General features: G+C 51.4%; 1 protein-coding gene across 1 annotated transcript; it reads right to left on the minus strand.

The window, feature by feature from the left end:
• Positions 1–5737: 5737 nt before the first annotated feature.
• C4H16orf89 (chromosome 4 C16orf89 homolog) lies at positions 5738–16746 on the minus strand. The gene is made up of 8 exons (XM_059693071.1): positions 16481–16746; positions 14926–15075; positions 13737–13887; positions 12228–12345; positions 10645–10780; positions 9888–9992; positions 8428–8514; positions 5738–6066 (listed from the first exon to the last, which is right to left on the minus strand). The coding sequence occupies exons 1-8, from the start codon at positions 16683–16685 to the stop codon at positions 5903–5905; spliced, it is 1116 nt and encodes a 371-aa protein (XP_059549054.1). The 5' UTR covers positions 16686–16746; the 3' UTR covers positions 5738–5902.
• Positions 16747–16768: the final 22 nt, after the last annotated feature.

Here is a 16768-nt window from a genome sequence, read left to right on the forward strand (position 1 = left end):
ACGAGGAGTTGGCAAGTGGCAGGCAGTCTCTGGTGAGTTCTGATCTTTTGTCTTCTTCCTGCTTTGATGTTTGTTACTCCTTTGCCAAGTTCTAAGCACTTAAGTGCCACAGAAATTCTCCATTTGAACTGAGCAGCCTGTTTCATTGATTCAATAAGGAGGCCATTAGACGGATGGGGTTCTAATACCGTGGCTGTCTATAAAGTAAGTAAACCAAAACGTAAACCTCAAGGTTACGAAATCGAAGTGCTGTCATAAACAACCAACCATAAACTGTTAGCTAAGCTTTAAGCTATAGCCAGTCAATTTCCTTGTGTCGCTTCCCCACTTTCTCCATAGGAGTTTTCCAGTTTGGTGCTGCCTGATTTGAATTGACTTTCACTTAAGTAAACTCTTACATGTTTAAACATGCCTTTGTTTATCTTTTAACAAGCCCAAACCCGCAGTTCTAATTGACTCATGGCGGTCTCCTTTGCGCACACCTGTTCTTCATTTGGAATACCTTGGTCCCTTTTTAGCATCCTCATCCAGGTTCCACCACCATTGGAGGGTTCAACGGATTGAGCTCCCCTATGTGTTAGATGCTGATGAAACAGACAGACCGGCCCTGCCCTCCTAAATCTTAGATTTAAAAAAAAAGTTTTTATTGCTTTCAGAGAGGGAGAGGGAGAGAGAGAAAAAAACATCAATAATGAGAGAGAATTATTGATCGGCTGCCTCCTGCATGCCTCCTCCTGGGGATAGAACCTACAACCCAGCATGTGCCCTGACCATGAATCAAACCGTGACCTCCTGGTTCATAGGTCACAGTCAAACACTGAGAGCCATGCCTGGCCAGGCAGGATCTTAGATTTTAATGGTGAAATACTGTAGACATTTAACAATGCAAGCATGGTGAGAGCTGGGAAGAAGGAAAGAGAGAGAACAGTGTCACTGGCAGGGAAGGCCTCTGTGAGCTCATTGAGATGGAGACATAAAGGACAGGAAAGAAGGGGCAGTTGTGGGGAGATGAGGGCCAGAGCCTTGCAGGCAGAGGGCACTGCAGGGCCTGGAGGTAGGGCAGAGCTTGGCAGGAGGAGGAGGTTCAGCCAACATGGAGAGCAGAGCAAGCGGAGGGTTGAGATGGGAGGGCCAGGCCAATGCCAGATCTCGAAGGGCTCCAGGCAAATGAATTTGGATTTTAGCCCAAAATAATAGGAAGCCACTGGAAGTTTAAAACAACAACACACGCCCTGACCAGTTTGGCTCAGTGGCTAGAGCGTCGGCCTGTGGACTGAAGAGTCCCAGGTTTGATTCCGGTCAAGGGTATATACCTTGGTTGCGGGCACATTCCCAGTAGCGGGTGTGCAGGAGGCAGCTGATGGATGTTTCTCTCTCATGGATGTTTCTAACTCTCTATCCCTCTCACTTCCTCTCTGTAAAAAAAATCAATAAAATATATTTTAAAAAACCTACAACAACACAGAATTTAATTGAGGTATAACTTACATACAGTAAGATAAGATTTACACTTAAAGGTATAGAGATCTCTCAGCATCACCTTAGCACACTTTTAGGACATTTTAATCACCCCCCCCCCCCCCGCCAAAGCTTTGTCGAGTGGTTTTATGTGTATTAAATGTTTGGAAAAGGCAAATTTGCAGGCAGAAAGCAGATTAGTGGTTGCCTGGAGCTGGGGCTGGGACGGGGAGTGATGGCAAACTGCAGGGAGGGTGTTAATCCTGAGGCTGACAGGATGGCACTGAGGGTTGTGGACTCCTCCCTGAGCCCTCAGCCCACAGGCTCCAGCCTCTGAGTTCCTGCCCCCAGTCAGGGCTGGGCACACCTTTCCTGAAGAGGCCTTCTCTGTTGCTGTGGAGCTTTTACAAGCAGTTAGCAGGCTTCCTGACTGAGTGTAGAATATAGCAAGTGTCTGTGTTTTCTCCACTCACCTAGACCATGAACAGCATTTATGCATTGGTATGAGATTATGAATTGAGGGACAGAATAAAATGTTGAAGCTGTGCACCCAGTCTTTCCCTACTATAAGCTCCACCTGCTTGATTGAAACTCTTTTCTAATGTCTCTCTCCCACTTTGACTGTCACATCTATGAGGATAGAGAGCACTGCTTTTCCCCAGCACTTAGCATGTGCCTGGCACACAGTAGGCGCTTTACGATATTTCTTGAACAAATGGATGGGAGCGGGGTCATTGTGTTCTCAGCTGCATTTCCCATGCCCAGAGCACAGCTTGGCACACAGCAGGCTCTCCATCAGTATTTATTGAATGAATGGATAGGAGTGACATCATTTGCTAGGTCTAATCGGTGACTGATAAAACCCCAGAGGTGGTGTGGATGCTGGTTTTATAAGAAAACTCAGCTGACAGCCACTTGAGCTCATCTAAACCCCAGGCAGTGTGCAGGCAGCTTAACCTGCACCATTTTTTTGGATGCCTCATGTATCCTAGTAGGTGGGTATTATTAAGTTGTCCTTTGTACAGAAAAGGAAATGGAGACACAGAGAGGGCAGGCTTGGGCCCATGGTCACACAGCTGTAAGACGAGGCAGCTGGTTCTGAAGCATGAGCTGGTAGCCCTCTGCTCTCCCACCCAGAAGCAGCTTCCTTCTCAGTGGGGATGCATGTTTGTTTTGGAGCCTGAAAAACCAAGGTTGCTTTTCATAAAACCTTTTTAAGAATTATAAACGAAGATCATTTTCTTATGTTTGTGTAGTGTTTGTATACATCCTGTAAAGTGCTACGAGGGCATTTACGATGTCCTAGAACCAGCTTCGAGGTTTTGAGAAGCAGGAGGTTCTGTTGTATATGCTCCATGGGGTGGGAGGTGACATTAGGTCCCTGGCATTCTGCATGGAGTTGGGGGGCTGCCAAATGGCCAGATCCGACTCAACAATGCTCACAGCCCAAGGTCTCTTCCACTGGCTAACACCTGAACATAATCCAGAGAGTCTGTTCTTCTCCCTCCCCCATTTAATTCCACAAACATGTATTGAACACTTCTGTGCTCCAGGCAGTTCAGTAGGAGCTGGGCTCCTGAAGAGGAGCACGGTATCGCCCCTGCCCTAGTTTACAATTTGATGATAGAATCTGTTAACGTAAAAAAACCCATTGAAACCTGTAAAGAATTTTTGTGAGTTTATTTGCGCCAAACTGTGGACATATGCTGGGAAGCAGAACCTCAATGAATTGAGATTATGCTCTGGAGAATGGCGGGTTACATCTGTATTTATAAATTGCTATCAAAGGAAAGGGACATAGGTGGGTTACATGAAATCCATTGGTGATAGACTAGAGACGCAGGAGAAAGCAAAGTGGGGGGCAGGAGGGAGAGGGGGACCCCTGGGATTGGATATAGACACATACTTAGGTGGATTCAGGAACAATTAACATGATAATGAAGGAATTTGTGGTATCTGTCCTGGCACCCAGCACATTAGGTTGTACCCCAAGGGCTCCAGAAAAAGGGAAGTTTACAAGTCACCCAGACATTTCAAGGGTATGTTATTATAGATGCAAAAAGACAGATAGGCTCAGTTAAGGTAAAGGTTGACCTTGTCAGAGAAGATACCGGCCTAGGATGTAACTACCCACCATAATTGCTTTTAGTTAAAGTTTAATTTCAGACCATCCTTTGTGGTTACTTTAGGTCTCTGAGTTTGCAAGACCAACATGCAGGCCTCTCCTGGGTTTGTCAGGTTAGCATGTGGCCCCTTTTTCCACAAATCGACATGTACATAAATAAATGCCAGCATAAAATGTCAAAAGAGCTGGATATAAAAGAAGTAGATAGGGAGTTAGGAGGGAGGATGGGAGATTTCATAGGACAAGTGACCTTCCAGTTGAATTTTAAAGGTCAAATAAAATTGTAACTGAGTTGGGGGCTAGGAGCAGAACAGGTAATCCAGGTGGAAGAAAGGGAATAAGTTAAGTCCTGGGAAATGCAGAGGGTACTGGTGAAACGTTGCCTGATTCAGTCCCCTGACCAGCGATGTGTGAGGGGGAAGTAGAGGCACAATAGCCCAGAGAGAAAAACGGGAAAGAGTGGACGCTTGAGCTCTTCTGGGCTCCCGCTAATTGTGATTTTTCTTCCTTTTGTTCTCTCAGCTCTGGTTCCCACAAACTGATTCACACTGAGGTGAGGAAGTCTTAACTCACAAGTTTTCCCATTTTGCCTGAGGAGTTGCTCCTCTTAAAGTAACTTGTAGGCTCCAGTTTCTCCCAGAGGCCCCTCCCCCACTTTGGTAATTTAAGCCTTTTAAAAAGAATGGGTGTCAGGTCCCTGACTAATCCATCCACTTCAGGAAGGACTGGGAGGGGTGGCACACCTCTCCCCAGACTGGCTGTGTGCCTGTCTTGGCTAACTTTTGTTTGCAAGGCAATGTGAAAGGACCTGACGCACAACTTCAGAGCAGTTTCAGGAAAGCTTCCAGGGACAGCGGCAAAGAGGAGTAGACAGAGGACACTCCTAAAGGAAAGATTTAGAAGAACTCCACCCCTCCCCGGAGTATTTTCATTCAGATCCTCAAATATGACTACATTGTGGCATAAGGATGATCAGCAGTGATTACCACTTTGTCTATTTTTAAAAAAATATATTTTTATTTATTTCAGAGAGGAAGGGAGAGGGAGAGAGAGATAGAAACATCAATGATGAGAGAGAATCACTGATCAGCTGCCTCCTGCTCGCCCCCTTCTGGGGATCAAGCCTGTAACCTAGGCATATGCCCTTGACCGGAATCGAACCCAGGACCCTTCAGTCCACAGGGCAACGCTTTATCCACTGAGCCAAACTAGCCAGGGCTGTTTGTCTATTTTTTATATTTTAGAGAGAGTGGCAGGGGAAGAGAGAGAGAGAGAGAGAAAGATCGATGTGAGAGAGAAACATCGATTGAGCCTGCAACCCAGGGCACTAACTGGGAATTGAACCGGTGACGTTCTGGTGCATGGGAGGACACTCATCCAAATGAGCCACACCAGCCAGGGCTACGATTTCCCACTGTGAAGCAAAGCAAGATGGACTCAGAGCCTTCCAGCCCAAGGACTGGGTTTTTAGCTGGCTTTTCTACCCTGGAATCTAATTTTGATGCCCATCTGATGCCAGCCTGAAATCGGCACCAGTCAGCTGCTGGGGGTTTGGGGACAAGTCCCCACGTCACCTGACATCTCCATTTTTGTGGTAGCCACTGTTGTGGTAGCAGGTAATGCTTACCTGGAACTTACTGCGTCACAGGTACCATTCTCTGCCCTCTGCAAAGGTAACTCTCACAGCAGTGAGGCCAAAACTGAGGCAGGTGCACTAATCATCCCAACTGATGAGGACGCGGAGCCACAGAGACACTAAATGACCCTGCCCAGGGACTCTGCGCTAATGAGTGGGAACTGGGACTTGCACCCAGGCAGCCAGGGCACAGAACACGCGGTTCCCATCGTGCCATACAGCCTTTGGTAAAATGACGTGACTGTGACAGGATGTGACCTGATATCGCAGAGGTTTTTGCACAGGATGTAGAGAGTTTATGTGCTGCCTTTCCTGCTCCTATCTTGAGATCTAGGCCACGATTATTTTTCAAGACCCTTATTTCTCCCAGGGGGGAAGATGCAACTGTTGACACCTGATCAAATTGCTTTCAGACTCAAGTTTACGGGTCTCTAGCATTTGTGTTGAGTTGGTTGAAGATTCAGAACACGGTCCCAGATGTTGTCCAAAAGGCTGAGAAACAAGGCTCAACTCCCCACTCAACTGCACTCTGAGTTTATTCACCTGCTGCCACACCTGGATCCGTCCCGACCCCCTCCCCTGGTCTTGTGCCCTGAGGGGACAAAGCTGGGGTGCTTTGCTCTCAGCTGCCTCCTCAGGGTGTGGCCCGGGACTTCAGGAAGGAAGGACTAAAGGTGTGGGCTTCATCTTGGGGCAGCAGGACTGGAGCCAGCCGTGTCAGTGGTCGTTGGTGGTGCCAGTGTGGCTGGCCGCGGCTCTCCGTTTGCTGGCGGGTATTGTGCCAGGGCGTAGAGAAAGCCACCTAGGGCTGCCACGGCCATGGCTGTGTTGTGGGAGGAGCAGCCATCTGGGGAGAGAGACAGAGTGCTGGGTGGGGCCACAGTTCCCTCCGGAGTGCTTTGCAGATACTCGCCCAGCCAGCCTGGGACCCACAGCTGGGTTGGGCACCCACCCACCTGCTGCTGTGAGTGTGTTGGCTGCTAATGGCTTCCTTCTCCAGAGAAATGTCTTCAGCCATCTGGGAGGTTATACCTCCCAATGACTTAGTAATACAGGGATCCAGAAGCCAGGTCCTGTCTTGGGGTGTGACTCGGTGGTGCGATTCCTGCTCGAACCCCCTCCCATGGGATCTGACCCGAGGCCACATGCACCCTTGTCCAGCTCCTTCCTGTTTCCCCTGCTCTAAGGCCCTCTGAAACATTTAGCACCTCATTGCCCCATTTTACAGTTGGGAAAACTGAGGCGCAGGTAGCAGAGCTGAGCTCCCAGCCCTGGTAATTCCACAGTTCATTTCTTGACCCGGACAGCCTCCCTCATTGCTGCCTCGGGCCTGAGGGTCCCATGTGATACCTGCCTGAAGCAGGAACTCCTTAGACGTCCTTTAGTTCTCTGAACTCAAATGAACTCAGAGTGGGCCGCTCACCTTCAGTTTCTGGGAAGGTGGGAGGAGCGAAGACTTTACTCTCCTCTCACAAACTTGGAGAAGAGAAGAACCCCAGCCAGGCCCCTTGGAGGGAGGGAGAATGCAGGTTTCCAGGAGCCCAATCACTCACCCTGGCAGTCCACACTTATCCATGGCTTACCGTACACCAAATTCCGTGGGGATTGCTGTGCACAATGATCTGATATTAACCCCAACAGCCCTATGAAGGACACACTGTTTGGTCCCCATTTTACAGAGGAAACTGAGGCTCAGAGAGGTAGAGTGATACCCACAGTGAATAACGGCAGAAGCGGATTCAAACCCAGACAGCCTGCCTTCAGGTTCTGTGCTCCTGACCTCCATGGGTGTGCGTCATAAATGAAGGAAGGAGCATGTTGCTCCCTCCTGGGCAGTTTTCTAGGCTGCTGGTCAACCATCAGGGGCACAAGTTAGGGCCGGGGCTTCTGAATTTCTCCAGCTTTCTCCCCAGATCTCAGTCTCTAGGAGGCAGCCAGCTCCCAGGGTGTGCACAGCAGGCTCCCTACCACCCCACAGGCAGCCCCTGCCGCTCCATGTCAGGAAGGCCTAGCCAGGGCAGGGGCCTGGAGGAGTCAGTCTCCTGAGAGTCCCTTGCTCTGCCCAACCCCTGGGGGCAGCTGTAAAATGGACCCATTGCATGTGTGACGCCACTCCCTCTCTTGTCTACCTGCAGGTAGGTGGTGGGGTTGATGGTGAGATGCTTAGTTACTGAAGTCATCCCCCAGCATACGCTGGACATCTACTCTGAGCTGGCTACTCCACTTCCCTTCCTGTTTTTGCCTTGCAATTACTTATTTTTTATTAATAAAAAGATTGAGCCCGGCCAGCGTGGCTCAGTGGTTGAGCGTCAACCTTATGAACCAGGAGGTCATGGTTCAATTCTCGGTCAGGGCACATGCCTGGGTTGCAGGTTCGATCCCGTATGGGGCGTGCAGGAGGCAGCCGATCAATGATCCCCTCGTATCATTGATGTTTCTGTCTCTCCTCTCTCTCTTCGTTTCTGAAATCAATAACAATATATTTTTTAAAAATAAAAAGATTGAAATCAAGTCCTCCTCTCTTTATTCTTTCTCCCTCCCTCTCTACCTCTCTCCGCCCACCCCTTTATTCCATGTTACATTTTGCCTTTCTTTCCTTTCCAGTATAGTTATATCCTATTCTCAGTCTCCCTGAATGGGTGAGCTAACCACATAACTTACCTTTTCAACCAGGATGCTTTGGGGAGGAAAAGGGCACTATTCATAATGACACCAGAAAAACTGGTGTAAGCTGGGGACGCCAGGACATGTGGCCCTTGGGATTGTGCTGGTTACTTGGGTGCTGGCTCCCAGATTCCCTCCCTACCCAGTGTGCTGACCTCTTCAAACTACACTTCCCAGGCTGCCTTGCCCACCAACAGCAGGCAAGTTGCCTACATTGAATTCCCTCTTGGGGAGGTTCACATGTGGATTCTGTTCTCCTGATCAGACTTTGATGGAGAGGGGTTAACTCGGTGGTTTTCCAGTATTACCCGGAAACTTCTCTTTTGTGCTCCTTTCACTGAGACACTATCTCTGGACTCACCATTTTCCAACGGGAGGGCGTCAGGGACTCCTAGCCTCACCCCTCTCCGCCCAACCACAAGTGCGCTTCGATCAGCCCCCTTCAGGGGTGCAGGGCCTGCCTTCCACCGGGGCCATCTGTGTGCACCTCCTTCCTGGACATCTCCGTTTCATGCCAAGAAGGTCCCTTGGGTATTTTTATTACCTGCAAATAGTTTTTCTCGCCTCTTTACTCTTCTCGAAGAATGCTGTTGGTGTTGAATGACGTTAGATAATTCCCCATCTTCAGTATCTGGGAGAAGAGTGAAAGATGAACCTCTCAAGATGGATTTTAAAACATTACGTGCTGAACAGCCTCCAATTACAACACCTCAAGCCACTCAGCTCCTCTCTTGGCTCTGGAGGCTCTCCCAGAAGTCCCCTGGAGCACCTGTCTGCAGACCATTTCGCAGGGCCTAAATTTGTCATCTGATCTTTCTCAAATTGTGGTCCCCCACATCTGAATGGCCAGAGGAGCGCATTAAAAATGCAGGTTCAGTGGTTGAGCGTCCATCTATGAACGTGGAGGTCACGGTTCGATTCCCTGTCAGGGCACATGCCAGGGTTGTGGGCTTGATCCCCATTGTTGGGGGCGTGCAGGAGGCAGCCTATCAATAATTCTCCTCATTGATGTTTCAATTTCTCTCTCCCTCTCCCTTCCTCTCTGAAATCAATAAAAAATATTTAAAAAATGCAGGTTCCTGAAACTAATATGATATTGTATGTCAACTGCAATTGAAAAATAAATTGAAAAAAGTTATTTTTAAAATGCAGGTTCTACAGCTCCACCTCCACCTGCTGAATCTATAGGTCTGGGGGCCTAAGAATCTTCATTTCCTGATCGCCTCTGTTTCAAACCAGACTCTCTTATTTCGAAAGCTGTGCCTCTTGGAGCATCATAATAGTTTCATTTAGGACACCAGCATAGATTGGGATCCTTCTCTGTACCCAGACAGGTCAGGTGGTTTCACATGTGTTATACCTGCTTCTCACAGTTTAGAAAGGAATTATGCCCATTTATTTACAGACGGGGAAACTGAGGCTCAGAGAGGGAAAGCAACTTACTCCAATGAGGACCAGTATCACATGGCTGGAAAGGGACTACATCCTCCACCCTTTGCTTCTATGTCACCCCTCCCACACATCCCCACCCCCTCCCGACCACTCCGCCTAAAGAACCTTCCATGATGTTCTTTCCCTTCTCAGCCTGTGTCTCCTTCATAGCCCTTTCAGAACTCACAATTATTTCACTATTGGTTTGTTTAGGTAGGATCTGCCTCTTTTTCCCAGTGCCCTAGTTGATCTGGAGCCTAGCACAGTGTCTGGCACACAGTAGGTACTCAGGGAATACTCGTTGAAGGAATGCCTTTGTTAATGCAGGTGCAGGGGGCTAACATCTTTCACCAGGACTGCCTCCTGTCCTGCAAGGTTTTGGCTTCCAAAGTTCCGAGCCCATGTCCCCTCGTGTGTGTGTGTGTGTGTGTGTGTGTGTGTGTGTGTGTACACGTGCTCGTGCACGCACACATATGGTTGTTGCAGATCTCTCTTTGCGTCCCTAACACCACTGTGTCCCTTTCCCCATCTGGCACAGAACATGCTCCCAGCCAGGGCCGGAGGGCAGCTCACCAGGCCTCCCAAAGCATCCTTCCTGCGGCTTCTGCCAGCTGAGCATGGCCTCCAGCCACCGGAGCTTGTAGAAGTCAGAGAAGCCGCCGATTCCACAGAGCATGACTAGAAGCAAACACAGGGGACCTTCTGCAACCCTGTCCCCACAGGCCCACCTCCTCCCACTCCCCGGGCCACTGCAGTGCCATCTGCCTCCTCGCACCAGGGCCGGGCAGTGCCAGGAGGTGGACGCTCAACGCAGTGGCCGACAGGAGGCAGCCCTGAGGCTCTGCATTAGGAACAGGGGCTCCTGGCCTGGGTCCTGCCTCCCACTTAGGTCCTTGTTCAAAGCGAGTCTAGAGTCAGGATCAGGAGAGGGATCTGGACACTGAAGCTAAGAAGAGGCCACCCAGGACCCCCTTTTGGCCTCATCTCTAAGGTTCTGACTAACTGTTGGGCGGCAGTCCGTCCATCCAGAGCTCTGTCACTGGGTCAGCCTTTGGGGGCAGGAAGCAGTCAAAACAGTGGCAGATAAAACACAGGAGGCCCAGTGAAATCTGAGTTTCCAATAAACAACAAATTAAAAATTTTAAGTATAAGTATAGCTCATGCCATGTTTGGGATACATTTATACTGAAAGTTATTCATTGTTTTTGTGAAGTTCAAATTTACCGGGCATCCTGTACTTCCATTTGCTCACCCTGGCAGCCCTACTCTGCGCGCATATGCCCGTTATCAGGGACACCCTGTTGCGCTGTCCCCGGAGAGGAATGCCCACTGTTTTCCATGAAGATGTCCCGGATCGGGTAGGCGTATCCGACGGCTTCGGCCCTCCGGTTCAGGTCCATCATGTTGGCGCAGAACAGGTCCATGTAGTGCTGGTTCTGGCGGAACAGCCCCTTCGTGCATCCCTTCTGTGGGATCAAAGGGGTTGGTGGTACAGGTGACAAGTGTGCCATCTGTTTGGGGAAAAGACTTGCAGTTCTGAGATGGTCCTGAAGTAGCTACCTTTGTTTGGGTCAGGTCTTTCCCCTTTTCCCAGAATTTCTCCCCCACCATCTTAGTCTGATGGAGCTCAGTCACTGGGCTCAGAGAGATCTGGGTTTGAGTCCTCTGCCACTTAGAAGCTGTGTGACCTTGGTCTGCCAAGTTAACCTTTTGGAGCCTCAAGGGCCTTCACAGGGAACGGGCAATGCTGCTGGGAGCTGCAGGGGCGGACGCTCACACTGGCGAGCAGATATATACTAGAAAGTGCGGGACAGGATGCCCAGCACAAGGGGGCACCCTATAGCCACGAGCTGCTGTTAGGACATTCTGATTCCAGACTGGGCTGGCGGCTTCAGGGCTACTCAGAGGGTGGGCCTCGGTTACTGAGAGGGGACAGGAGATGAGACTAGGCTTTAGAAACTTTATGGCAATGTCAGGGCAACTTTCTACCTGTCGAATCCAAGTCAAAATAATGTTCCTCATTGCCCTATTCGGTTTGGCTCAGTGGATAGAGCGTTGGCCTGTGGACTCAAGGGTCCCAGGTTCGATTCCGGCCAAGGGCATGTACCTTGGTTGCGGGCACATCGCCAGTAGGGAGTGTGCAGGAGGCAGCTGATGGATGTTTCTCTCTCATTGATGTTTCTAACTCTCTATCCCTCTCCCTTCCTCTCTGTAAAAAAATGAATAAAATATATTAAAAAAATAACGTTCCTCATAATTTGTTTTTTATTGTATTTACAAAAATACTGGTCCATGATGGTTTGCAAATAAATAATAATAAAAGAATCTGTTAAACAAAATCAGCAAGTCCCCTTTCAGATGAAATCTCTGGACAGTTAATAACATTTTAAAAATAAGAGATAATGAGCCCTACCTTTCTATATAAAGAAATATAGATGCTTTAAAATGATCACTGTTATTATTTAGCAGAGTTTGAGCTCTTGGCCTTGGAGGAGCTTGGGTGCTGGAGAGGTGGGGCGGGGCTGGTTTGGTCTTGACTTGAGCTCCTGGAAGCAACCATCAACTCCAGTCTAAGTCCTTTTCCATTTGTTGGCATTTGCTGAGTTCTTTCTGCTGCTTCTCTAAGGCTGTTTTTATTTTCCTGATGCCCTACGATCCAGTTCAGCATGCAAAGCTCTCTGTCCAACAGAATCCCAAATCCACAGCCCCTCTGCCCCGCCCCCAGCCAGGTTGGTTAGATTGTATAGCTGGTGGATGGCAGGCTACTCTCACTTCTCCTTCCAGTTGTCCGAAACACAAGTCCAAAAACCTGCTTCCTTTCCCAGTGTGTAGCATACAAGATCACATAGCCAAGAGCCCCTTTTCATCAGCCTCCACCCCCTTGGGGTGTGGCCAGGCCTACTCAGCACTCACCATTCTGGCCGAGAGGAAGAAGAGCAGCTGGTGGGACAGGCAGTAGCCTGAGCAGCCAGGCGTGGTCATGAGGGTCCTGCAGAAGCCTGAGAGCCTGCAGGGCCGGCTGCTGTCTGTCCTGGGGGAGAGGTGGTTCCAGGCTGGTGAGGGTGTCCTAAAGGAAGTCCAAGGCCTGGAGCCTCCCCTGGTCCTGATTGCCCCATAGTTACTAGAGCCCTGTAGGTTCCAGGCACCCAGCTGGGCACAAGGGGCTGCTGCATAAGACACAGATGTCTGGGTTTTGATTGGCTAAATCAGTGCCCCCAGCACAAGGAGGTGACCTGGAACAGTGTTGGGTTGGAGGAGCCACTGGGACTGCAACTTCCCATTGCTCCATGGGAACTCTGAACCCAGACAGCTTGGGGTCTGGGCCCAGCATGCTCAGTCCCCCTCAAGGCCTGCCCCATAAAAGAGACGGGACAGCCAAAGCCGGTTTGGCTCAGTGTATAGGGCGTCGGCCTGTGGACTGAAAGGTCCCAGGTTCGATTCCAGTCAAGGGCATGTACCTGGGTTGCAGGCACTTCCCCAGTGGGGGATGTGCAGGAGGCAGCTGATCGATGTTTCTCTCTCATCGATGTTTCTAACTCTCTATCTCTCTCCCTTCCTCTCTATAAAAAATCAATAAAATATATATATTTTTAAAAAAGAGACGGGACAAAAGGGTGGGTCCCTCACTGGTTGAGAGGGGACAGGACTGACCCTCAGTGAGCCCAGCTGTGTCCTGGCCCACACACCTCTTGGAAGGATGCTGGAGGCCTGAGCACCTGCTGCCCTCTGCCCAACGTTCCCTGCGTCTAGGGCTGCCCTGGGGATATGCTCTGAGGTCAAGGCTCAGCAGGACAAAATGGGGGACTCAATGAGGCGCGGGTTCCGCTCTCCAGACCTACAGCCTGGTGGGGACACAGAACCTTGAAACAAATGTATATTGCGTCTGTGGCTCCTGTGGTGTTAGGAGAGGCAGCCCATCATGGGAGGCCAGCACGCGCAGTGGAGTCAGGGAAGGTTCTGGAGCTGGTCCTCAACTGTGAGCAGTTACTTAGGCACAGGGGTGGGGAGGATGGGGTGGGAGGAGGCCCCGTAGGGGCATGTTCTTGGCAAAGGGACAGGCTTCTAATGGGAGGGAGCCTCTCAGGGTGGACCAGAAGGGCCTGGGGGCCTGGAAGGGTGGTAGGAGGTAGGGCTTTGTCCTGAGAACAACAGGAAGCTTCAAGTGTGGTTTGTGACAAGATCCCTCTGGTGTGGGGAGACGAGTCAGCAGGTGGCGGTGGCTGGACCAGGCTGGCAGCGTGGGTGGAGAGTGTGGCCAACTCACGTGCTGGGGGTGGGAGAGGGCGGTGTCAGGGTGGCTCTGAGGAAGCTGCTCCTGGTTTGCTATAAACCCCCGGGGACTCGGAGAGCTAGTGGGACAGGAGGACTGGGGGAGAGAGCACTTTTGGGTTTTCCTGAAGGGGGCAGGCATAGGGGGCCCACCCGGTTCCCAGCAGCTGCACCAGGCACATGTCACTGTGTTCCTCTGAGAAGGAGTCCTGGATCTCGATCGTGGGGTACACCATGGAGGTGTTGGTGTGTGTCCAGACGTGTGGGAGCTTCCAAAATCCGGGCTGGATGGTTGGCTGGAACTCTGGCGGAAAGAAGGGGGTGGAGGGAGGGCCCCAGGCGCAGTGGGCCGTGCGGTGCTAACCGCCCCCTGGCTCTTGTGGCTCAGAGCCCAGGACCTCGGTGATCCTCCCTGGGCAGCCCCGACCACATGGTATCTACTCAGGCCCTAAGCCTTGCCCGCTGGTTGGGCATTGTGTTTGAAACACTCAGGAGGCTCTTTTTCTAAGAAACAAACAAGCAACAACAAAAACAAACACCATAAAAATAACTAGAACAATGTTGGGACTGGCTTTGGCTAAATCCACGGCATCTGTGGAAGCTTGAGACAGATAAAAAGGGTTAGTTGGTTCCTTCAGTTCAGAGAGAAAGTGAAGCTCTTACATCAGAAATACCCAGCCAGGGGGCTTCTCTAGAGTGACATGAGCTGGCAGGGTCTCAGGGGCCCGGCCTGGGAGAGGATGGAGGATCTCCACCGCAGAGGCAGGCCAGGGCTGGGCAGGGCTGGGCTGGGCTCACGGGCAGTAGGGCCTGGCAAGAGCTGTGGGCCTGGGAGACAGGGTCAGAGGAGCATGATGGGCTGGTTTTATAGCCCCTGGAGCAGTCCAGGCCAGGCTCATGGGATGCGGCCCTTCGTAGGGCAACTCAAGGCTGACCAGGAGAAGGAACTCCTAGCTTTATAGGGCACCAGACAGATGCTAGCGAGATGCTAATATTTGCTGTGCAAAGGGCTGAATTAGCATTTAGGTTCCCACCTCCCGTCCCCTCTGGTCTAGGATGAAGGTCCCCAACCTGGGCACAAGCTGAACAAACGACAGGCGACATGTTCCCTACTTTCCGCCCCCGCTATGTGGGTGGGAGAGGTCGTCTCAATCTGAAGTCAAGGATGAACAGACAGTCCCCAGGGCCAGCCTGTGGCGCGCTTGGCCGACAGGACAACAGGACGACAGGACGCAGCCGTCCTCAACCCTCCCTTTGTACCGGAGGCGCCGCACCAGGGTGTCTCAGTAATGTCCCCAGAGGCTGTGCTCCTGAAGAAATGGACTCCACCCCGTGCCATTACCTCTTAGGTACCGGGGGTCACTGAGCCTGAGGTAGGAGATGGATCTGTGGAGGAGAAGCTCCAGCTCCTGCGCCAGCTTCCCCACTCGCAGGCTCTGCGGCCGCAGCCGGGGGTCCCGGGCCCACTCCTCCTGAACACCTTTCAGCTGCACTGGGAGGGAACAGAGAGCGCTCATTCCACCACCTGACAACCCGTGTGGGCAGGAAAAAGACCCTGCGAGCTAGTGCTTACTGAGCCTCTGCCTCCTCCAGCTACGGAGGGGAAAGACTTTGCTGAGCTGATTGGGAAGTAGGCCTCTGTGGGGCTGAGCTGGGCCACCCGGGTGGAGCCGGAGTGACAGGAGGTGGTGGGTGGCTGAGAGATCTGGACGTGGGCCTGGATTCAAATCCTGACTCGAATGCTTTTTTGTTGGGTGACCAGAGAATCATTTAATTTCTCTCCACTTCACTTTCTTCATCTGTAAGATGGGGATAATGATAGTCCTTCCTTCTTGAAGGAGGGGGTTATAAGGATTAACTGACCTAATTAATGCATGAGAGAACTTAGCATTGTCTATAGCGCAAAGTGAGGGCTTAATCAAGTTTAGCTATTCCTGCTAATTAAGGAGACAGGGTGGCTATACAGGAGAGAAAGGTGAGGGAGGATTCAGCTTGCAGGGCGAAGAACCACCATGTGCAGTTGAGCAAGTCGTACACCGCGTGAGGACAACACAGGTCCTCATCAAGGGTTCGTGTATATGTATTAAGACAAGTTTCCAGCAGATGGCAGTCAAGTGACTTGAGGAAGGGGTTGCCTTTTTCTCATTCTCACAGAGGTGCCCTATGGGCTGACCAGCAGTAGCCCCTCAGGAGTGGGAGAGAAGGGTGGTGGCCAGAAAGAGAGGAGATGTCTTTGTCCCAGAGCCCCTCCTCCCGCTGGGGCCTGGTGGGCCGAAAGCTGCACTGGCTACTTACTAGTGCACAGAGGGCTGACTTGGCACAGGGGCCAGCCAGAGCCCCAGGCTGACACCCCGTTGGCTCTTTGTCTCTTAGGGCGGCCTGTGGGGAAGGGTTTGCTGCCACTCATTGTGTGTTGAGGGTGTCTACCTGTTTGCCTTGGCCCGTCTCCAATTCCTTCCTCGGGGATCTTATATTTCTCAAAGCTGAACAAACACTTGGCTCTTTTCTCAGAGCCTCCTGTTGGCTTTGACTGGAAGTAGGGAGTGCTGGGGCCGGGGGTGCTTTGTCCATGGCCACCCTCCCATAAATACCCCTTCAGAAGGTACACTCCCTCTGCCCACCTTGTTCATGGCATATCCGCAGGGACTGTCAAGTGGATCATTTCCTCCCGGGAAAACAATACTTTCCTAATCTTTTCTCGTGTGGCCTTTGAATCCTCCCTGCTTCTAAAATATCTGATAACAGCAGGGCCCCGAGACACCCCAAAGAAGCAAATCCCCCCTTTCCTAATCATCAAGCCAGAAGGTGGCCAGGTCCCAGGGGCACAGAGCAGGCGGGTGACAGGCTAAGAACTGGTTTTCCTGGCGGCCAGTCCAGGGGAATGAGAGCACACCCACCTTCCAGCACCCGGAACCCCACCACGCCGTCCAGGTTGATTTCGGGCAACCTCTTCTCCAAGAAGGAGGTGGCTCTCTCCAGTGCCGAGAGGACGAGGCCGGCGATGGTGGCCTTGCCCTCTGGGGTGTCCAGCGGTGGCAATGAGGAGGGTGACACCGGCCGTGCCAGAAGCAGGAGCAGGAGCAGGAGCCCCAGGCTGGACATGGCTGGCTTCTGCTTGAGGCTTGTGGAGAGCTTCAGCCCAGGCCAGCCCGCCCCACGCCCTCCTCCTGCCTCCTCCCCCTTCT

Source organism: Myotis daubentonii, chromosome 4 (genome assembly GCF_963259705.1).
Source record: "Myotis daubentonii chromosome 4, mMyoDau2.1, whole genome shotgun sequence".
NCBI classification, from domain to species: domain Eukaryota; kingdom Metazoa; phylum Chordata; class Mammalia; order Chiroptera; family Vespertilionidae; genus Myotis; species Myotis daubentonii.

What these genes read in the sequence shown, in the direction of transcription:
- C4H16orf89 (XM_059693071.1), bottom strand. Translation starts at nt 16,685, where the DNA reads ATGTCCAGCCTGGGGCTCCTGCTCCTGCTCCTGCTTCTGGCACGGCCG. An exon ending in TGACCCCCGGTACCTAAGAG is followed by an intron (nt 13,888 to 14,925) that starts GTAATGGCACGG and finishes TCTTTCCGCCAG; the next exon opens with AGTTCCAGCCAACCATCCAG. An exon ending in GGACATCTTCATGGAAAACA is followed by an intron (nt 9,993 to 10,644) that starts GTGGGCATTCCT and finishes GTTTGCTTCTAG; the next exon opens with TCATGCTCTGTGGAATCGGC.